This window comes from Pristis pectinata, chromosome 9 (genome assembly GCF_009764475.1).
Source record: "Pristis pectinata isolate sPriPec2 chromosome 9, sPriPec2.1.pri, whole genome shotgun sequence".
NCBI classification, from domain to species: Eukaryota; Metazoa; Chordata; class Chondrichthyes; order Rhinopristiformes; family Pristidae; genus Pristis; species Pristis pectinata.
The window spans coordinates 80,878,145-80,902,750 of NC_067413.1; the positions used below are offsets into that span (position 1 = coordinate 80,878,145).

At 39.6% G+C, this 24,606-nt stretch overlaps 1 protein-coding gene across 1 annotated transcript in view; it reads right to left on the reverse strand.

The window, feature by feature from the left end:
- Positions 1-24,606, reverse strand: part of prdm14 (PR domain containing 14) — a 102,299-nt gene that overhangs the window by 72,522 nt on the left and 5,171 nt on the right. Inside the window, exons 6-7 of the mRNA XM_052022615.1 lie at positions 24,224-24,325; positions 23,466-23,672 (exon numbers count right to left, since the gene is read on the reverse strand). Coding sequence (XP_051878575.1) covers positions 23,466-23,672; positions 24,224-24,325 — 309 coding nt within the window. The remainder of the gene's footprint in view (positions 1-23,465; positions 23,673-24,223; positions 24,326-24,606) is intronic.

Below are 24,606 nucleotides of genomic sequence, written 5' to 3' on the forward strand. Positions count from 1 at the left end.
ACTTCTGAAGTTGTTCGAAACAGTGGTTAGTTCATAGTATCAGAATACATGAAAGTTAACACAATAGGTTTTCTGCTGATATGCAGAAGCCTTCGTTTGCTGTAACAAGCAGTCCACACCTAGAAATAGATTAGGATTTTTGTCTTAGGAAAGTTGAATCACTAAAAAGCAGTTGTTCCAAATGGAGTAATGATGTTTCACACTGTCAATAATCTTCAGATTCAAATGTTATCAAGACAATCCTGGTAACAGCAGAGGCATAAACTTCTCTTTCTAACTTCCTACCCATTGAGGGTGTAAATTCAGTAGTTTCAGAATGATTGCATCTCATTATCTTATTGGATAATGGAGATTTTGGGGACGTGTTACCATCATCAGTAAAGCTCTATTCACAATCACTCATTATTTGCACTGGTGCATCCAGTTTTTAATCCAAGCTAGAAGCATATTATCTTCCATGTCTTCTGATCCAGTGAGATAATGACTATTTGACACACTATGAAGAGTTTTCCTGAAATTTAAATATACAATAGCCACAGAATTTTCTTTGGCAGCCACGTTACAAATCCCTCAACAACAACTTGTTTTTGTATAGTGCCTTTAACTTAGCAATGCTCCACAGGTGACTTTGTTGGATCGTCCATCAAGCTAAATAAGAATTCTTGCCATGGCTACATGAAGATTTCATCATCCCTTTTTATTCCCTTCACAACCAGCACAAAATGCCTGCATGTACATGCAGAATACACTGGAAAAACTCATCTGGATTTTTTTCACAGCACTTCCCAATTCCATGACCTGAACTGCCTGGAAGGGTAGCAGCTGCAAGCATATAAGAATCCCATTACTTCCAAGTTTGCCTCCAGGTCACAACCAATGCTAATTTGGAAAATTACCTTTATTCCTTCATCACCACTGGGTCAGATTTCTGGAAATCACCATCTACGTTACCAATGTAGCAATTACACTCCATGGACTGAGGTAGTTCAGGCAGCTAACTCACTGCCACCTTATCCAACCTAATAAATGCAAGTCTTTCAAATACCTTCATATTCCAAGAATGATTATAAGAAAAGGATTCTTTCTAGTGCTTAGTTCATGACCAAATTTAAACTCTCAGCTGCAATGTAATTTATTTATTTTATAATCCTTGCACACTACTCCCATTTGTAATGATTCCCTAAAGATAGTTGCAAGGATGTGACTAATTGATTTTGCTTCCCATTGCTTTAAGCACCCTTATATGAAATCCATAGGGATCTGGTTCTCATTCTTCCATTACTTCTTTCAGAGCCGAGAATACTTCCTCTGTACTTCCTAAAAGTGTAATTTCTGTGCTGAAGAGGCCACTCAAGTTCTCATCTGTGAACTTAGAACAATTTATTTAGTTTAGTTATTATCCCTTTCTCTCTTGTTATCGTTGGAATCTTTCAGTGAATCATATCATTTCCTTTCCCCTGAGTTGTAGCAAATAAATTCATGGAAATGCTGGACAATTTTTAAATTCCCCTGGCCAGTTTTCCAGCCTCTGTTTCTTTGATTTGGATTCTGCCAAATTCACTATGCTACCCAATATTGGTATATTTTAGGAAGAAACTCTTTTTTGCCTGGACATCCATGTTGCTCACAGAAGCTTTATCTGTCTGTTAACTTTTTCCTGAGTGACTGTATTTTATACAGTCTTCATAAACACATAGGGATAGAGATCATTTCTTAGAGACAGAAAAGACAAACTGGCTGATGTTGTAATTTCTACCAAGTTTGTCCTGTTTCACAGCATTTCCCAATCATGTTTTTTTCTAAAGGGGGACATTTTTTATTTGGATGTTAAGCAGCCATAATATTGGAAGCCTTTGCTTGATACAACAGTTGGGAATTCTGCCATGATGCCTGTCTCAAGCAACAATTCACATGACCAGTACCCTGCAAAACACATTAGGCCACATAGAGCACAAGCCTGGTCAGAAGTTAAGACCTGTTGGGAAGTAGAGAAGGGATGGCATTGCAGTGGACTCTGAGGGAAAGTAGAGATCAGGCCAGCAGTGAGCCAGAAAACTTTTCCTGGAGCCTGGAAAAACGGATGGACTAGCATAAACTGTGGGACTAGCATAAGCCATGCACACTCTGTTTATTTATACAGGCAAAGAGCAACTGGAGTCATACAATAAGAATTGAATCCTGATGTTATGATTAAACAGCTTTATTGTCTGTTTTGAATTGAAGTCCACTAAAAAGCTTCCTGAACATCAATTCAAATTGGAATATAAAGTCGTTTGATTTTTCTCAGCCAATATCCCATTTTTCAGATGATAAACAAGCAGCTGGGTATCAAAAACCCCCTTATTAGTTCAATTGTTATCAAAGTCCTGTCATCACAGCCCTTTTTCTTTCATATGTAATTTGACATAGCAATTAAAAATCTGGTTTTAAAGTTAGTTACCCAGTCTATTGTCCTGAAAGCGACTATATCTCTATTGTTACTGCCAAATCACAGCTCTCTAGGGTAGAGAATTTCAAAGATTCATAAACTTTTGAGGGAAGAAATTTCTCCTCATCTCCATCTTAAATGGGTGACCTGATGTTCTGAAACCTTGGCGGCTAGTATCTCCAGCCTTCTCTGTTTTGATTCCTCAGAATTTTAAATGTTTCAATAAGATCAATTCTCATTTTTCTAAACTCCATTGTGTATAGACCCAAACTGTTAATTGTTGCTCATAAAACAGCCACTTCATCCCTGGAGTTTACCTACTGAACCCTCTCCAAACTACCTCCAGCACAAGGACATACTTCTTTAAATAAGAAAACCAAAACTATACTCTGTATTTCACAAATACACTGTGTCATTGTAGCAAGACTTTCCTTCTTCTGTAGTCAACTCCCCTTGCAATAAAGATCAACATTATATTTGCCTCCCTAATCACTGGATCTGCATTCTAACTCACTGTGTTTCATGAGTGAGGACACCCACATCCCCCGAAAAGCAGCATTCTATCATCTTGCTCCACCTAAACTATGTTCTACTTTTCTATCCTTCCTAAGAGTGGGGAGATAACCTCTCATTTTCCCACATTATACTTCATCTGCTAAATGTTTATGTTCTCACTTAATCTACCTATATTGTCTATACCCCGTTCATACCTTCTGCATCCTCTGCACAACTTACTTTTCCATCTATCTTTATATGGTCAGAAAATTTGGTTACAATATAATCAGACTCTTCATCTATTCATCGGTTACATCCCATTTATCCCAGTTCTGATTTCTGTTAATTAACCAATCCATTTAATTACCATGATGTCCATTAATTATTGAGCAGTAATCTTTTATTTGGTACCTTATTGACTACCTTCTGGAAATCCAGATCCATTGCATCTACTAGTTTTGCTTTATTTAGCCTGCTCATTACATTTTCAAAGAACTCTAGTACTTGTCGAACATGATTTCCTTTTCATAACACCATGTTGACTCTGCTGAATTGTATTTTGATTTTCTAAGTATCCTGCCACTATTTCCTTAGTAATGGATTCCAGCATATTTGCAACAACAGATGTCAGCCTAATTGGCCTATACTTTCCTGTTTTCTGTCTCCTTTCTTGAATAGGGACAGTATATTTGTGGTTTATCAATCCACTGGGACATTTCCAGAATCCAGGGAATTTTGGAAGATCACAATCAATGCATCCACTCTTTCTGCATCCACTTCTTTTAAGACCCGAGGATGAAATCTATCACACCCAGGGGACTTGTCAGCCTTTAGTCCCATTAGTTTGCCTGATAGCTTTTCTCTTGTGATAGTGATTTTTTTAAGTTCTTCCCTCCCGTTTGCTCCCAGATTTCCTATGTGTATTGGGATGCTTTTGTATCTTCTTCCATGAAGATGGATAAGAAATGTTTGTTTGCAGTCCCTCCTTAGTCCTAACTTTCCATATTAATTCCCCACTTTATTCTCCAAGGGACTAACTTTTATCTTAGCTACTCCCTTTTTATATACTTGTGGAAAATCTTTCTGTTCACTTTTATATCCTTGCTAGTTTACTCTCATAATCAATTTTTAGCCTTTTATTATATTTTGATCATATTCTAATTTTTCCCCAATTCAATCTCTATGAAGTAATCCATACAATTGTGCATTGACCCAACAGATGACATAGCTGCAACATTCTTGCAACAAACAATCTGCTGGAGGAACTCAGCAGATCGAGCAGCATCTGCAAGGGAAAAGGAATTGTTGACATTTTGGGTCAAAACCCTGCATCAGGACTGATAGTTGAATAACTTCCTTCTCCAGCTCTTGGCTATTCAATATGAGGTTAGCTCTTCAATCCACAATGAAAAATAACAGGTAGGATCAACAGACTGTGCTTCAGTTTGGGTGATTATAAGAGCTCCCATTACCAATAATTCCCAACAAAACTTACTGGAGATGCAAAATTCTTCCCTGGTTAGTCCAGGAATTGCTTCCACAATTCACTATCACCAGTTACAATGGGAGTAGGAGCAGGAGGAGTTGGTGAGTGCATCAAGGATAAGGGAAAGAGAAATACACACATTTCCATCTTTATATGCCATTGCTCTCCCAGAGTTGCCAGATTTGCATTTTCAAAATGCCTTACATGGCCCTTACAGAACATTTCATTATGATTCAAAGTGCCTTCAAGTGTAAGCTCCACAAATTGCAGTGCATGAGTTCAATGGTATTGGCAGGATACTCCATCGAGCAAGAGATGTATTTACCAATTTACTCACAGCATGCTCGCAAACAGAAATGTAATAAGAGCAGATAATCTGTCTTAGAAATGTTGATTTAGAGGTCAACATTGGGCAGGACACACACAGGTAACTCTCCTGTTCTTAAAGTAATGCCAAGAGATCTTTTACTTCAACTTAAGGAAGCAGGCAAGAGCTTGGTTTGCTGCAATATGGCACCTCCAACAGTGCAGCATTCCCTCAGAACTGTACTTGAAATGTATGAAAAGACACTGAGTTTCCAACTATCATTACACCATAGCCACAAATGTGAGAGAGAGAGAGAGAGAGAGAGAGAGAGAGAGAGAGAGAGAGAGATTTTCGATGATGTTATGGATCAGCTCCCCTCTTACAACACAAGTGTTTATCTCCTATTCATTTATTATTTCCTACCATAGTACAAAGATTAGTATTTCATTATCATTTACATAGAACAGTAGAGCACAAGAACAGGCCCTTCAGCCCATGATGTCTGTGCCAGAAACGATGCCAAATTAAACTAAATCTCTTCTGCCTGCACATGATACATATCCCTCCATTCCCTGCATGTGTCTTATGTCACATATTCATGTGTCTACCCAAAAACCTCTTAAATGCCACTATCATATCCGCTTCCACCACTACCCCGGCAGCCTGTTCCAGGCACCCATGGCTCTGTGTAAAAATCTTGCCCCACACATCTCCCTTAAACTTTCTCCCTCTCACCTTTTTCACCATGAAAGCCCATTCATTATTAAAGATAGCAATTGATGTCATACTCTTCAGCTGTGCATAACAAGGCAGATGATGTCACCATTGTAGCTGTTCAGGCTGTGCATTGCAGTAATGTCATCCCGATGATACAGGGAGTTAATTTTTAACCAAGTTAATGTTTAGCTTAATAGCAATTTTAAAATGTCTTGCTCTATGAAGAGAGCAACAGTAATTAGGAAATAGTTAATAATTCTGTTATAACGCCACACAGACCAGTGCCTGATTTTAACAGTATCAGGCAAGAGATGTATTTATGGAACAAATGAGAAAGCCCATTGACTATTTCCTTAAATCTATGAAAAAATTACATTTTTAAAGACAAAGTCATTTTCTTACCTTTTTTGATGGAAGTTTACTGACTTGAAACATTAACCCTCTTTCTCTCTCCACAGATACTGCCTGAGCTGCTGAGTACTTCCAGTATTTATTTTCGCCTAGTCCAGGCTTCATCAACATCTATGCTTCCAATTATGGGCACACTCAGGGATAAAAACATTTAGCAGATATCACCCTCCCTAAACCAGGGATGTCAAATTCAACTGTAACGTTTTACTGGATCATTCCCCCATTCCCATAGCTCAGATTCTTAACTCATTGTGGACTAACACATTGCTAGCTGTGATTCAGTCATGAGATTGTGGGTTCAAGTCCCAGGCAAGACACTTGAGCACAAAAATCTAAGCTGACACTCCTGTGTGGTACTGAATAGATGCTGTACTGTCAGAGATGCTGGGCTGGAATTGTACTGCAGTCAAAACAGCGTGTTAAAGCAATGTTGGCTTAATTTTGCATGAGGCTTTCCAGCAGAGACATGTTTTCTTGTAAAAATTGTGTATAATTTATGATTAATTTATATTTTTCTAGTGAATGCTGCTTATCTGATGCTATGTGCCTGTGATGCTGCTGCAAGTTCTTTATTGCACCTGTGCATACATGTACTTATGCATGTGACAATAAACTCAACTTTGACTCAAAAGGTCCAAAAGATTGTGCAATTGAACTTTGTTGCCATTGTGGAGCTGGCGAGCAAGCTGGGGATGAGAAGTGATCGATAGGATCATGTCAGGGCATCAAGCCAGGGATTGGATGGAAAGAGGATCTGGGTAGGGAGTGAGGATTGGTAGGATAGGTGATTGGAGAGCAGGGAGGAGTTAAAGTGCTGATCAGGTGTTGGGCTGAGAGGTGATTGAGACCCCTAGGATCATTCACTGTGAGGGAGGGAGCTTGGAATAACACTAAGGAAGCCACTTAAAGGAGAACTTACCAGAAGATGTTAAATGTCTTGAACTCCTGACAGCAATCAGATGAAGGCCTCTTTAAACAACAGTGAAACAAACCTCCAGTCAAGGCCAGTTTTGATGTGCAAGACACATTCACCAGCCTTGGATGAACAATATTATGCAAGTGAAATCAAAGCCAGTTCAGGTCTAAAAATATTCTGTTCTTTCATAACTGCCTCAAAATCCTGGAGTTCCCTCCCTAACAGCACAATGTGAGAAATTCCATTGCAAGGACAACAGCTATTCAAGAAGGCAGTTTACCACCTTTTCAAGGGCAACTAAGGATTGACAATAAATTTAGATCTTGTCAGTGATGTCCACATCCTGTGAACGAAAGAAGGTGATCCAACTTGGACACGATTTCAAAGTTGCCTCAAGTGACATGCTCAGATCAGATTTGTTAGCAAGTTTATTAATGCATTCAGTTCAGTTTTTATAGGACATCTTGGTGCTTAAGACCAAAATAATGTGTTTGAATATATTTTAATGACAAGTTCTATCCCAGAAGCTTGCATATTACAATGGAAGTTACCCCAATCCTGATGCAGGGTTCAGACCCAAAATGTTGGGTCTGGACCTGGAGGCCTGTGTCTAGTGGTGTGCTACAGGGGTTGGTGTTGGGGCCTTTGTTGTTTGTAATTCATTTAAACAATTTGGATGTGAATATAGAAGGCATGGTTGGTATGTTTGCAGATAATAGGTGGTGTTGTAGATAGTGTAGAAGGTTATGAAAAATTACAGGGGGATCTTAATGTTAGGTATATGGGATGAAGATTGGCAAATGGCTTTCAATCCAGATAAATACGAGGTTTTGCATTTTAGGAGATCAAACCAGGGTAGGACTTATATAGTCAATGGTAGGGCCCTGGGGAGTGTTATGGAACAGAGGGACCTAGGAGTGCAAGTGCATAGTTTGCTGAAAGCAGCGTCACAGGTAGATAGGGTGGTGAAAAAGGCGTTTTGCACACTGGCCTTGATCGGTCAGGGCACTGGGTACAGGAGTTGGGAAGATATGTTGCAGCTATATAAGATGTTGGTGAGGCTGCACTTGGAGCATTGTGTACAGTTTTGGTCACCCTGTTACAGGAAAGATGTTACTAAACTAGAAAGTGTGCAGAAAAGATTTACCAGGATGGTACCTGGACTTGAGGGCCTGAGTTACAAGGAGAGGTTGTGTAGACTAGGACTTTATTCCCTGGAATGTAGGACATTGAGGGATGACCTGATGGAAGTATATAAAATCATGAGGGGCATAGACCGAGTGAAAGCACATAGTCTTTTTCCCAGAGAGGGGGTGATAAAAGCAAGAGGGCATAGGTTTAAGATCAGAGGCGAAAGATTTAAAAGGGACATCAGGGGCAGCTTCTTCATGCAAAGGGTGGTGCGTATTTGGAATGAACTGCCAGAAATAGTGGTTGAGGTGGGCACATTAGCAACATTTAAAAGACATTGAGATAAGTTACATGGATAGGAGAGGTTTAGAGGGCTATGGGCTAAACACGGGCAGATGGGACTAGCTCACTGAACAACACAGTCAGCATGGACCATTTGGGCCGAAGGACCTGTTTCCATGCTGTATGATTCTATGTTGACAATTCCTTCCCTCCGACAGATGCCACTTAACCTTCTGAGTTCCTCCAGCAGTTTGTTTGTTGCTCCAGATTCCAGCATCTGCAGTCTTGAGTCTCAAAGTTACATGATGTTGTTTTAAAATTCTTCTGACTTTTTATCATATTTGGATTTAAAAGACTGAATTTTAGTGAATAATCTTCTCTCAAACTATAAGTTTTTAATGAGGAGTTATGATCCCACACAACTGCGAGTGTGCCCACCAAATCTGGAATACTTGCTGTCCATCTTGACAGCTATTAAAGAATCAATGTGGGTAATATATCAGTTTCAGTGCAGCACTCCCATGGAATGAGGAGCATTGAAACAGGAACTGACAGGTAGTCATTTGAAGAGGGTCTGTGGGTCAAACACATTGGAAAAAATGTGTTCCTCAAGGGAATTCCACTAGTGTTGACAACCTAAAAAGCAGAGAGAAAGATAAATGTACCATCATCTCACTCAGAAGCACCAGCGACATAAACAGTCACACAGCAGAATATGGCCAGTCACACTGTACCTGGTGACTCAAGAGATTGCAGATGCTGGTATCTGGAGCAACAAACAATCCGCTGGAGGAACTCAGCTGGTCGAAGAGCATCTGTGGGGGAAGAGGAATTGTCGATGTTTCGGGTTGAAACCTTGCATCAGGACACTGCCTGGAATTCAATGCAACAGCACATCTGCATTTTGCCATAGTTTGTTTTCTGATTAGCTGTTTAAAATAAATGAAAATTAAATGCTGCATTCAATACCAAGTGTCTTTTCCCATTTTCAAATGCTAATGAGATCATTCTGTGTTTCCAGCATTATCTGTTTTAGTTCACTTTTGTTTCATTTTCCCCAATACCAGAGAAGCCTGTTTTTGAGTGAGATGAACTGGTAATAAAATAATGATAAATAACATTCACAACAGAAAAGGAAAGAAGATACTCAAGCTTGGCCAGACATGTGGGGACTGGGGGTGGGGAGGCAGAAACCTGAAGGTTTAATGCAGTAATCTTGCTTTACCGGTTTCATTAGCAAACAACACTAACAGTGCAGATCTCACAGCTGAAAATGCTTTACCTTGTTTATTGAGCAGAAGAACCCTAATCAATATCTTTTAGCAGCATTATGTGTTACTGAGCTAGCTGGACTTTTTCTTGGAGATCAGACTCCCTGTGAGGAATTGCTGGAAAGGGTCTGAAAAACAAACTCTAGATATTTGGTAATATGATGGAGCTCTCAAAGGGCAGCAGATGTCACCAGACCAATGCCCTTTGTTCCAACACCAGCAAATTCACCTCTCTGTTCCGGTCCATTGTCATGAAGTTTGAGCAATGCATTGTTAATTTTCATTTTTGCTGTTTTCTTTCATCATCCTGCATACAACATTCAGCAGTATATATGGTAGCTCCAAGCAGACAATTAACTGCACAAGCAGTGGCTACTATGTAAATTGATGTAGACCGCACTCATCTTTAAAACTAAGTTTCTTGCCTGGAAAAGAATATAATCTACTTGTTATACATGAAGCTTGAGTGTAACGGAGATAACAGCTGTGGAACCCCATTGGAAAGGTCTCCTACTTGGCTGTTTGCATTTTCATGAATATTCGTGTTTTAATTCACAAACAGGTTTGTTCAGCTTTAATTTGTCAGGGACTTTTACGATCAATCTCCTCTTGGGGTAATAACGGATGTATGGGGAAAAATAATCAAGACTTCATAGTAGGGCTACATTTTATTCCACTTTTTCAATCCCAACCACACACAATAGCTTAAAACAACCTTTAAACAAGTGTGCCTGCATATAAGCTGGAGTACAGCATTAAGTAGAGATCCCAAAACAAACAGCATTTTAAATTAGCAGCTTCACAATTTCAATTGCTTTGCACAAGATTAAAGTAGATTAACATTAAGAGTAAAATATTGCAAGGATTTTAATAACAAGTGTACAATATATTGCCAGAACATATAGAAATACAAATATTAAATCTGTAGGAAACATGGGAATATTTTCATTTCTGTTTTCTTGATACCACTAAACATCAGTACTTGTCTTTGTGCAGTTTTGGATTGCTGTAAAGGAATCTTTATAAAATGAAGAATAAATCTATATCCACATAAAATACCACAAACCACATACAGCTCCAAATGCTATAAATAGTGAAGCACACATCGTTATGGAAATATATGATTAGCACAACACCAAAACACTTACTTACAAACTCTTGATTGCATTGTAAAACAGTTAAATTATCAGAGCTACATAAAGACTTGAGGTAGTATTATGGTTGCATTACTCCCAGTGAACGACACTAAAGCTTACTTGTCTAAAATAGACGGTTGAATTATATAAATAAAACTTCTCAGCTCTGCAGTTTTTCCATAATTCTGTGATTATCATGCTCTACACACAACAATTTTTGAATGTTATTTAGGGATAAATGTCCTCTATGCCATCACACATCAACTGTTCAATTATGTGGTGTAAAAGAGCACCACACTAATAATGATGGTCTTTAGCTTCCTCTAATCTGAACTCATCTCAGCTCTAGTCCGCACTACTCTGTAACTGAGATCAGACGGTCACTGAAGAGCCAATTTAACAATAGCTCATTTATGACGCTGGTGCTGCCAGTAAGATTTCAACAGTGCACAGTTTATTCAATGCTTGGTCAATTGTGTGATTTAATTTAGGTGTAATTTCAGGACAGTACTTTGTGACCTGACCTGCTGCAAAACTACTGAGTGAATGAGGGTCATTTTTGTTCACGATTAAAGTCATTGGTACAATCAATTTATTAATACTTTACCATTATAAAAATATTACAGCACAGTACAAACAACTCCTGGGAAAAGCATCTGTGAATGCAAATTAAGCTTTTTTTTGTTTTCATTTAAAATGAAATTTTAACTGAAAGCATCTGCCTTGAGGAAAGATACAATTCACTGAGAAGGATGAATTACTTCCAGTTGAATTACTTGTAATTTACTGATATAAATAATAAAATCCGATAACATTGATCTTTAACTATTTAAAGGGGAAAGATGATTGCTATAAAGAGTCCCTTGACAATACCAGAGGGTACAATGATGCCACTGAGAATCATTCTATGCTATAATTTAACTATTTTGCCATTTTAGTTTTTATATCAGTAGGTATTTCAGGAGAACCTGACACTGAACAAGCATTTATTAACCAGTTTCCAACTATCCTGGTTATCATATGACCCACTATTTACCTAATATGGCAAAATTCTCTAGATATTTAGATTATTTAAATATGGCAAAATTATCTAGATATTTGTGTCATGCAACTGATCACTGGATAAAAATAATAGTAGAATGTTAAATCTCACTGTGCATTGATGCTGTATTCATGAATGTTGTGTGTTATATGAGCTAGAATGCATAGCTCTGAAAATGGTTATGTAATACATGTCACAGCAACATTAAAAATGGAATTGGATATATATTTGAAAATAAAATATTTGCAGGACTCTAGGGAAAGGCTGAGTGGTGGCTTTCATAAGTCAGGGCATTGAGCACAAAAATTGAGAGGTCACAGTGCGGTTGTACAGGACGCTGGTGAGGCTGCACTTAAAGAGTATTGTGTTCAGTTTTGGTCGCCCTGCTATAGCAAAGATGTTATTAAACTGGAAGGAGTGCAGAAAAGATTTACAAGGATGTTGCCGGGACTTGAGAGACTGAGTTATAGGGAGAGGTTAGATGGGCTCGGACTTTATTCCTTAGAGCATAGGAGACTGAGAGGTGATCTTATAGAAGTGTATAAAATCATGAAGGGCATAGACAGGATGAATGCACTCAGTCTCTTCCCAGGGCTGGGGAATCAAGAACTAGAGGGCATAGGTTTAAGGCAAGAGGGGAAATATTTAACAGGAATTTGAGGGGCAACTTTTTTACACAATGGGTGGTATCTATGTGGAATGAGCTGCCAGAGGAAGTGGTTGAGACAGATACAGTAACAACTTTTAAAAGACAGTTGGACAGTTACATGGATTGAAAAGGTTTAGAAGCTTATGGGCCAAATACTGGCAAATGGGACGGGCTTTGATGGGGCATCTAGGTCAGCATGGACCAGTTGGGCCGAAGGGCCTGTTTCCATGCTGTGTGACTCTATGATTCTATGACTGTAGTGGGACAGGGCACTTGGAGGAAACGTTGGCACAGGAACAGTTGGCCAATGGCCTCCTGTGAGTCCCCATTTAATAAATTAAATTCAGAATTCCTCTTTCTACAAATTAAAATAACAGAGAATAGAATCTTAGGTGACTGCGGTAAATGTTTACATGGCTGGAATAATAGAAGAGTTCATAAAAGATTCTACAAAATAATCCTGAAAACTCACTAACTCACAAAAACTCACAAGAATTAAATGCAATTTATGAAACCTGAAGAAATTTTCCAGAGTAAGATACTTGAACACCTAGAATTGTTTAGTAGCCAACCAGCTTAAAAATACTGCAGAGCATCCTGAGTTTATAGTATATGTTGTTATAAAGAACAACCAATCTGCTATTCGTGATATGGTCAAATCAGATGCACCTGATCAAAATGTACAATTTCAAAGAACTGTTCCTCTTTTCCCTTTTACTCAGAAATATGAGCCTGATCACCAGATTTCTTGGCCCACCAGTTATTATTCCTTTTATTTTTATATATTCACCAATTTTCTCAATGCTTTCCTTTATGTACCTGTCCTATCTAGTAACTAGTAACTCTCCTAACTGGCCACTTTGGTTGAGAGCATTGACAGTAAAGTGTTGCTGAGCTACTGGATCATGGACTTAATAACTGGACAGTGTGCTGGTCGGGCATCCACACATGCATATCCAGCTGTGCAGGTTGCTGGATAAAAATTATCAGTTGTAACTTTAAGTGACTTTCCTTCTCAAATCCAGGCTGCTTAAAGCAATTGTGCTCCACTTACCAGGGATCAGTCCAAGATCAGCTAACTTAAACAGGGGATCAATTCAGGAACCTGGTTAGCCTACTGGGTTAACTTACTGAGTTATTAGTAGAGCTAAAACAACTATGTTTTATTTCTAAGTGTTGCACTTTATTTAAGAGAAAGATAAGAGCAACTAATGGATGTTATATTCAACAACATATTAATTAATATCAGTATAGATTGGCATAGATTAAGAAAAGATCATTTTATAATCAAGAATGCTCCCATTTGTTCACAAAAAAACCTCATTTTCATAGCTTGACTGTAATTCTCTCTGTGTGCAGTTCCCAATATACAGTAGCTTCAATCAGTGCAAAACTAAGTCAAAGTGTGCATTATTGCAAAGCAATATCTTGGCAAAAGAAATTAAAAGGATCTATGACAGGAGAAGTGTGCAAAATGCTTAATTCTCATACTGCTTCAATCCAGATACTTGCTAACCCTGAGAGCAGAAGAGGAACCACCTACATTTGTGTAGTAGTTTAGCAAACACTCTGCTGTCAGTCCGAAGTTAGATTGTCAATGGTTTGCTAATTCCAGGGTCTGTAGCCATCATTGTGCAGTATGGTGACTCCTGTGGTCGCTCGGTAGGGGTTGCTCTCTTTGTCTGGATTCTGGGGGGTTGTCAATGGCTCCTCACTTGAATTGTAAAGGTAATCTCCATTCATAGAGTCTGTCTGATTGGTCGGCATGCTGTGCAATTCTTGGGTGGCAGCAGCACCTACCTGGAGCCCCTCACCTGATTAGCAAATGAATATAACGTTAGAACTGGAAACAAAAAAACAAGTTTCCCAGAGGAAGTAAATGAGCAATTTTAATCAGAGTGACTACACCTGTTGTGGTCTAAAGAGGGAATAAATTTCAACCAGACACTTCATTCAGCATTTTTGCTTTATAATTCCATCAAAAACAATGGGATAAATAACCAGATAATCCATATCAGTGTTGGTAGTTGGCAGTTTGAGGCCCAGATAAGTGCCGTTTTAAAAATGGTGCTTTCTCTAATTCAGGTTTCTTCCTCCTCCCCTCCCCCAGCCAGGTCTCTGTTCATTCCTAACTTGCAGGAATGTCATCTTCACCAGTGCTCCCGCCTGGAGTCAAAAAGAACCCAAAATGAAATTGAGGATTGCAGACCAGAAGATCTTTGATTTTCCATTACAGTTTTTGTTATTAAAATGTACCAGAGAAAACACATAGATGTTGTGCAAGTGATTAAATTTCCAGACCAGAACCTGTTAACATAGTTTAGAAAACACTGTGAAAAGAACAGAGAAAGTAAACACCATAATATTTCCTTTTGCAATTAAGGAAATAGTACCTGTGTTTTTTATTGTGTACAGCCCCGACTTCTTTGCACTGTGATTCTCATGTGCATTGGTTTAATTGGCAAGAACAAAACTATAGTAGAAAGTTCAACTGAGACAAGATAAAATACGCAGGGGCCGAAAATCATCAGCCAGCTCCACTGTGAGACCAGATGGATACCCACTGGTGATTCCATTCCTGCAGTATGCAGGATCTGGATGGGCTGGTTTCACACAAGTGGCAAGTGTCCATGTCACCAAGGTACATCTTAAGAGGGGCAGGAGGAGGAACAGTAATGCCACAGAGTCACAGAGTCATGCAGCATGGAACCAGGCCTTTTGGTCAACCAAGTACACACTATCCATCAAGCACCCTTTTACACTAATCCCATTTTATTCTCCTTACATTTCTATCAACTCCCCACAGACTCAGCCACTCAACACACACAAGGTGCAATTCACAGTGGCCAATTAACCTCCTAACCAGCCTGTCTTTGGGATATGGAAAGAAACCAGAGCACCCAGAGGAAACACACTCAGGCACAGAGAGTGTGCAAACTCCACACAGGCAGCATCAGAGGGTCAAACCTGGGATGCTAGAGCTTTGAGGCAGCAGCTCTATTAGCTGTGCCACTGTGCCGCAGTCCTTCACATAATCACCAGCATTGCAACCCAGCAAAGCCTTCTAATATCCTCATCTTTTAAAGAGCATGAAAGAAAAGACACCATTTTAATGGCAGCAAGGTAAAAATCTGGACCCAATGTATAAAACTACTTCCACCACTTGGAAGATTCACCTGATATCCAAGTCGCTGGGTGGTGGGCTAGGCTGAGGCAGAGTCATTTAACAAGTGGGGAAGGAATTCCCTCCCCACCCCTCCACAGCATCATGTTTGGATTTTGTGGGAGCTCCCTCTCCACCTACTCCTGGGCCAATTTATTTTCAGCAAAGTTTGAGTGTCGCACCAGCAATCCCACGTCCATCAATCTCCTACATCCCAGTCCCAGGACTCCCACTGAGCCACTGCAGTTCAGACCTCAAAAATCACTCCTGCTTTGACATTTTGCTCAATGAACACAACTGCAAGCTAACACTTTGTACTTTCATTCAAAACAATATCCATCACCATCCAAAAACATTGCGCAACTGGAAACTTGAAATACTATTGGAAAACCCGAAACAGACATTGGCAAGTAAATTACTTATTTTCCATACCTGTAAAGACATTTGCACTGATTAGCTGCATATATTTGTGTGTGTGCGTGTGCGTGCCTGTCCATATGTGTGTGTATGTGTGCGTGTGTGTGTGCTTATATGTACGTATGCATGCATAGATGTGTGCATGTTTGTGTGCACACATGCATGTGTATGCGTTTGTATGTGTATATGTATGTGTGTGTATCACAGTCGGATTAGATGTGGCCCATCTACAATTCCCTCCATAGCAGAATAGCCAGCCAACACATTGCAATGGCTCACAAACCACAGTATGGGATGGATGCTTCAGCTGTGGCTGGAGTCTCCCGGGGTCAGCAGGGAAATGAGGTAGAAGGATCAGCTGAGGAGAAAAAACTGAGACACTTACAGCTGCACTCAAGATGCTGCTTGGTATTGGAGCTGGAATGGAGGAGTGATTTTCTGTTGTGAGGGTAACTTCCTATGGTGGAGAGGAATTAGAATCAGTGTTATTCCATGATTTTGTTGGGTGCTTTTCCTCAGATGGAGTGCTACTGGCTGTAGGCACAGGGTGCTTGCACCTAAACATTAGCAACCCAACCTTCACAGGACAAATGGAGCAGAGAACCAGTTTTCTAATAGTCTTGTGACCTGCAGTCAGAACAAGTCTCTCCTCTTCTGACCACCAAACACTTTGAGCCTCTTCTGTGTATTTGCATGCACCCAATTCAATACAATACCATCTGGTGCATTGGCTCAGAGGAAAGAAGAGAAGATGCAGTGGGAGTCTACCATTAAATTAATGAAACAAAAGCAATGAACATCACAGGGTGCTGGGAGTGGATATGGAACAAAAGCATGTTGTTTTCAGTCTCAGGCTCAGGAACACGATAAAGATGGCTGTTCCAAACAAGAGAGCAGCTTCTGTGGCTTGAGTTCTAATTAAAAATCACAGTAGTTTTCAAAGTAGATACCAATTTTCTCAATGAGTACTTGAGAATAAAATGACTAAAGAAATTTGTCCTTGAGTATTTCAGTCAGGTGCCACTTTCTTGTCCCATTTCTATTGTGTTTCTAGAGCAGCAGTTGTCCTAATTAGAGTAGGCGGGCCAAGTCCCCAGGCTGAGAACTCAAGATGAATGGCAAAGTGAAAAGAAATGGCACACAACTATGTAGAAAGGTTTGAATTTGCAGAGATTGTAATGACAAAATATCATGAGCACCTTGAGAAAACAAAGAAGGAGTAGAAATGGGCTGTCTATGCAGGAACATTCAACTACTGTAAAAAAGGACAGGGTTTGAAATAAAATTATAAATTATATTCATAAAAGTTTGATGAAAACATATTAGGCCTTAAATATATTTTTTCAACAGCCAGACTTTGATTACATTTGTATTCAGTTTTGTTCTTTGGGTGTCAGGCTGTATTTAAAAATGCCATCAGTCGGAAGTTTCCACTTTCCAGAGCAAACTAGTATGTGGATATTGAGGCTGAACATGAAATGCAAGTGGCATAACCACATAATCACTGGACCACATTTCAAAACAATAATGAAACATTTCAGTGTAGAAAGTCATCAGCACCTGTAGAGGCACAAATCCCTCATCCCAGATCAGCAACAATGGTTTTGGCTGTGAATCCACTGCTTGAAAATTCAGTAGCACCTGAGGCCTAAGGCATTGGCCATTACTGATCAAGTTTACACAAGGGCAAAGCCTTTTCTCCACACACTGCCACAGGGCAGAGAGGATAAAAAGAAGTGGTAAATCTGGATTCAGGGGATCGCAGAGGAAAGCGGCCTAGGCAGTAGGGTCGGAGATGAAGAAGTGGAAGGGAGTTCCAAGCAAGGGACATTTACCACAGATGGTGTTGGGGCCTACAACTGCAGGTTTGTTGGATATGGAGGTGGTTGAACTGGGCATGATTTCCAGATAGGGAGGTATCGCTAGTTAGGGAGGTTGTTTTGTAGAGCGTTGGTGGGAGGTTGGTATGTTGGAGGTAGGGTGCAATGAATAGGGTAGTCACAGAGTTGGGGGTCAGCAGTCAAGGCTCATGTTTTGAAGGCGAGGCCTGGGGTTTCGGTGATTGGGGCTTGTGAACTTAGGGTTAGGTATGAACACCCATGGCAGTGTTATCAAATTCCAGAGGTGGAAAAGATCAGAACTGGAGTAGTGCAGAGGTCTTAGAGTGGGAATGAAGGCATTCAGAGATTTCAGGCATTCAGTGTCAGCTCTGAAAAGTCCCGAGACATAGAGCAAACGCACAGTAAAGCTCCCTCTTCTCTAAAAATTCACAATTACGAGGGATAATTTTTTTCAAATAGAATGTAACATTTTCCATACCTGTCTGCATTTATTAGATTGCTAATCCAGTGGAAATTTTAAGGAAACTTTTTGCTGTGGTTCAATGTCCATTAAAAACTGGAATTGACACAGAGACTTTCCATATTGTCAAGGGTGAATTTGGGGACTCACGTCCCCAAATTAAAAGCCTAAAATCTGAAAATGCACCCACCCTCTACCTACTCAAGGTGAATTACTTATGATACATTGAAGATTATTTTTCATTATTGGTATCACAAGCTTAGTAAAAGCTACATTCCACAGGCCAGTAAATTGTTGTTCGTAAACAGGATAATATCAAGTGCAAAAATATTACTTCATTACATTTGTGCAATATTTACTGTTTTTAAAGCATTAAGTCAGATTGATATCATGTGCTTCAACTATTGGAAACATAAACATTTATTTTCCTTCAACTAATACTTCACCTTCTTGCCTGACTTTCTGAAAATGGCAAGAATTGGGTTGAGCTGTTCCATTGTGCAGACTCTCAATATATCAGCAGCTCAGAGCTTGGTTTAAGGAGTCTGATGCAATATATCTTAAAAGACTACAGCTTGCCATTAAAGAAGTTTTGCTGGTGACAAAAATAGAATAATTGACACCAATCCCTTTAGTATCATGAAGACAGGAAGCCTTCAAACAGTTATACAGCTCTCTGGTGGCTCACTCAACTCATTAGGGCATTGAGTGGTTGAATCATACAGAGCAGTAAAATTGCAGATGCAACCCTCACGGGGTGGTGTGTTGGCTTACTTCACCCAGAATGGCAATAGTGACACCTTAGTTGGCTGCAGGGCCAAGGAGGGTTTGGGAGGAGGAAGTCATTTAAAGAATGGTATTTGGATGCTGATTGGGAGTTACCAATTAGCATCAAAATACAAACTTTAAATGCATATATGCAGAATTGGTGTGGATGAGATAGGTTTCAGTTTCAATATTCCCCAACCCTGTTCCATTTGGCTACTCAGCATTATTTTCAACTTCTGAACAAAACTGAGTAAACCCTACTCAAAGGCAGGAGAAGGAAGGAAAGGAACTGGAATTTAAAAGGGAATATCTGCTTTACTCAGCTTCTCTTGTAATGGACCTGATCCTTCCTGAGATTTGGTTCTAAGGATCAGCCACACCTCTGCTATCTGCTCATAGAGCTGAAAGATGCACAAACCAGCCATTCAGAATTGGCAGCTAACTAGGGAAGGACATCAGAGTTGAACTCAATTCTGTGCTCAATGAGTACACTGACATCAGGGCCACTGAATATCAATCAGAGGAATAAACTGTGGGCTGAGTTTCTCTGCCCCAGTGCAGGAGAATTGCAGTGAATTTAAATAAATTCAATCATTGCCCAGATGTGACCAATTAATGTAAATTGGGGATTGAATAGTCTGAATTGCTTACTGCGTCAATCATCGACACCAAAGTCTGAATAAGAGGTAACGTGAATTGCTCTTGCTCATATCAATTGTTTCTTCTTGTTAATAATATAGTCAAATATTTGTAATTTTAATGGATATTTATGACCAGCATTTATTAAAGTGTGGAAACCATAATCCTCATAGCCCTGATTTTTTTTCCCAGCCAGTTAATAAATGACACAAAGCTGAATGCCAATGTGAGCTAAGAGAGGATACAGTGAGGTTATAGGGGAATGTGGACAAACTAAATGAATATATGAGCACATGGCATATGGAATATAATGTGAAAGATGTGAAATAATCTATTTTGGTAGAAAAAAATATAAAGGCAGAGTATTTTTTAAATGATGAGAGATTGAAAGGGGTTGGTTTTCCAAACAACCTCGGTGATCTAGTACACAAGTCACTGGACATTAATGTGCAGGTACAACAAGCAATTAGGAAAGCAAACTCTATTTTGGCCTTTATTAAAAGATGATTTGAGTGCATGAGTAACGATCTCTTACTGCAATTATATGGGGCCCTCATGAGACTGTACCTGGAAGATTGTGTACAGGTCTACTCTCCTCCCCACCTACCTAATGTACTTACAAAATAGGGAGTGCAACAAAGGTTCACCAAGTTGATTTTTGGGATAGGGGTGATTGTCCCATGAGAAGAGATTAAAGCTGTCTGGGCATATACACTCCTGAGTTTAGAAGAATGAGAAGTGATCTCTTGAAACATAAAAAAATCTTGTGGTCTTAACAGGGTAGATGCAGAGGTGACATTTTACTTACTGGGATGTCTAGAATGAGAAGTGGTCTCGAAATAAGGGGTGAGTCATTCAGATCTGAGATGAGAAGAAATTTCTTTCTCAGATTGGTGGAAAATCTTTTAAATTTTCTTTGCAAGAGGGCCATACAGATTAGCTGTAAGTATATTCAAGACAGAGGTTGATATTTTTTGGATATTAGGGGAATCGATGTTTATGGGCTTTGTATAGATATTATTGCTGAGGTAAAAGTTCAGCCAGGATCTTATTGTAGGACAGAGTAGGTGTGAGGGGCTGAATGGCCTTCTGTTTCTATTTCTTATGTTCTAATGTATTAGATATTGGATTCACATATTGACAAACAGCAGATAATTCAGCAAATATGAAGTCAGAAGATAGCATCAATTGACTTGTGCTTAGCATGACCTACAAGATTTAAAAAGTTCTTTGGCAAACTATTTTTCCTGATGGATTTTAAAATTACCTTTGACTATTCTTCATGTTGGTGGGAATCCAAATGAAGCATCAACCCTTTGCTAATGCTATAATTAGCACTCTGAAGCTATCAAGCAGAATTCAGCAATTTTTCATCGACAGATAATCTTGCTTGGAAAAGAGCAATGTAGGAACTAGCAAACTAACACGGGACTGGCTATCCTACATATTATTCTGAGCACGTAACATCTGGAATCTCTGTACACTTTTGTCTGAGAATGTATACAAGGTGGTTTATAAAACATAGAACATAGAACCATAGAGCACAGAAACAGGCCCTTCGGCCCGTGATGTCTGTGCCAACCATGATGCCAAATTAGCTAATCCCATCTCCCTGCACATGGTCTATATCCCTCCATTCCCTGTCTGTTCATGTGCCTGTCTAAATGCCTCTTAAACATTACTACTGTATCTGCTTCCACCCCCATCCCCAGCATCACATTCCAGGCACCCACCACACACTGTGTAAAAAAACTTGCCTCGTAACTCATATTTAAACTTTCCCCCTCTCACCCTAAAGTTACGTCTTCTAGTATTTGACATTTCCACCCTGAGACAAAGACTGACTACCTACCCTATGTACGCTGCTCATAATTTTATATATTTCCATCAGGTTGCCCCCTCAGCCACCAAAGTTCCAGAGAAAACAATCCAGGTTTGTCCAACCTCTCCTTACAGCTAATTCGCTGTAATACAAGCAACATTGTAGTGAAATTCTTCTGCACCCTCTCCAAAGCCTCCTCATCCCTCTTGTGATGTGACGACCAGAACTGCACACAATACTCCAAAAGTGGCCTAACCAAAGTTTTATACAGCTGCAACAGAACTTGCCAACTTTTATACTCATTGCCCCTATCTATGAAGGCAAGTATGCTATTTGTCTTCCTTACCACCCTGAGGTGCTACATTCAGGGAGCTATGGACTTGCACCCCAAGATCCATCAGTACATCAAAAATGTATATAATGCTAGCTCATAATGCATTGATGGTAAATACATTATTTACTCTGGGTTTAAACCAGTTTAAGTGTGATGACAGGTAATGATTACAGTAATTTTGTGTTACTCTAATCTTGCAGGTACAGGTAAATGATTTTCACAAGCTGTAGTGCATGGTTAATTAATTGAAATAAGCTAGTGTGAGAACAAGTACAAACATATGGAAAGGCAAAGATATATTTCACAACATATTTTGTTGCTTCTCTACCTGTATGTGATTTCAATTCATAGTGACAAGCAAGTTCTCCAATATCTATTCACACCTCACCAAAGAAAGAGTAGTTGAGTCTTCATGGATGATCAATGGGTAAATATCCCAAGTGTGAAATGATCCAAACAGGACAAGAAATCTCAGATTTGATTCATTCTAGTGTGCTGAGTTGTTAAATCTCAGAAGGATGATGGTGAGAGCATTATCAGTTCCCTCAGTATCCCCAGATTAGTTACCGGAAAATCCCTACCAGGATTCCTGTATCCATCTGCTACTCAAGAGGTTGCCTGATACAAATTAAAAAGGAGCAGAGATAGAAGTAATGTCTGAGATATTCCTTAGTATCAAATAGTTGACCTGAATTCACCATCTGGAATGATAAACATGACTCTGTTTTAAATATCCCACTCATCCAGATCTGGATGAGTGGGATACTTAAAACCAAATAGCCACCCCGGACATTCTCTCTTCCCCCTCCCATCGGGCAGAAGATACAAAAGCCTGAAAGCATGTACCACCACGCTCAAGGAAAGCTTCTATCGGGCTGTTATAAGATTATTGAACAGTCCCCTAATATGAGAAGATGGACTCTTGATATCACAGTCTACCTCATTATGGTCTTGCACCTTATTGTCTGCCTGCACTGCACTTTCTCTGTAACTGTAACACTTTATTCTGCATTCTGTTATTGGTTTCCCTTATACTACATCAATGCACTGTCGTAATGAACTGATCTGTATGGATGGCATGCAGAACAAAGTTTTTCACTGTACCTCAATACATGTGACAATAATAAACCAATTTACCATATTTAATTGACAACCCATGACAATTAGATCAGCAAAACAGTTCTAAATCCACACCTACAAAGCCCTTCATTTTTAAAGTAAGAAATCAAGAAGTAGAGTTTCCTGCCTAGGTTTCCTTCCATTTCTTGAATCAGCCATCCTGTTCAAAACTGGGTGGATAATCACTTCAGTGCATTCCTGATGTAATCTGAAGCATTGCTTTCAGGAGAGAGGAGGTTAGAAAACCCTGGAGGAGAAAGTGGGGTCTACAGATTTCTGACAGCAACAATTGCATGTATACACATGTGGTGTCCAGTAAATCCATCAGGTTAATGCTGGCGTGCAGACAGCATTGACATCTGCACCTCGTACAGAATGAATAATGCTGCAGTATTTTTCCACAAGACCAAAGACAAACCTGTTGCAGACTTCGAAGAAACAAAAGAGACACAGTGAAGATAGCAGAGAAGTGATTGTGAACAAAAAAAATCACTTCCAAGGAAAAAAATTGATATTCCTTAAACCTTAAACGGTAAGGCCGTGGCGAGTGTAAATGGAATGCCAAAACCAGACACGTGGTACCCCTTACCCCACTCAACACTTCCTGGTACTAACCTGCATGGAGCTGTACCTGGTGATAACTGAGCTCGTGTGCTTCCATAAAAGTCTTGGAGCAGATTTCACAGGAAAACATCTTGTCTTTAGAATGTGTGCGCCTCACGTGGCTGTCGTGGGCTGCATGAGAGGCAAATGCTTTGCCACAGTGACGGCATTTGAAGGGTTTTTCTCCAGAGTGCTGGCGGATATGGGTTCGTAAGATGCTTGAGGCAGTGAAGGCCTGGAGATGGGGAAGAGAAAAAGAGTAGAAAAGAATTAGTGATGCTCAGAAGCCAAGTAACTGAAACTCACTCTCCTAACATCCAGACTCTCAAGCTACAAAATCCAGTTAAACTTTGAACACCTCTTACTTTATTGTCAGTTACACACACCAAGTAGGTGACATGTCTAATTGCCAGAATGTGTTTTTTTTTACTCAGATAATAGCAACACTAAAATAAATCTATAGGATTCAATAAAGCCAGCAACCAAGGAGAGCTGATAAAATGTGCATCTTCCCAGCTGCCAAACTCAATAAATCCAGCAAGAGTGCACAGCAAGTTTAGCACAAACTTGCTGTGCACTCTTTTAGATGCAAGTGTCACACTTTGGCTGAACAAATGTAACCTTAATTAGATATGAAGAGAGATCCTGATTAAGAAAGTTCTTGGATTTGTTACAAAAAATATTTTTTTCACATGCCGTACACTTTAGTTTTCTGTTTTTCTGGGAGAGACACATCGTTCATAGCCTTATGATTGTACAAATGGTCACAGAGAATGGCTCACCCACCTTATTGCAGTAGACACACTTGTATGGTCGCTCTCCTGAATGAACCCTCATGTGTTTGTTAAGGCTGGAGGATTGCGAGAAGCTCTTCCCACACACTGAGCACTGTCCAACAGAGAGAGTCACAGGTTGGAAAAGCTCTGTAAAACTAACTGTCCCATGATTGATTTCACAAAGTTTCCAGCGTATATTTTTCACATACAATAAAATATTGTCTATACTCTTTTACTGAATTGTGTGGAGTGAGGAGCTGCTTATGGGAATACAGTGTGGAAGTTTGTGGAAATGGTGGTACGTGCACAGTATGCACTTTGATGACAGAGGGTGTGGAATGTCATGTATATTGGTATTGAATGAATCCAAGATATAGCAATAATATCTCCTTA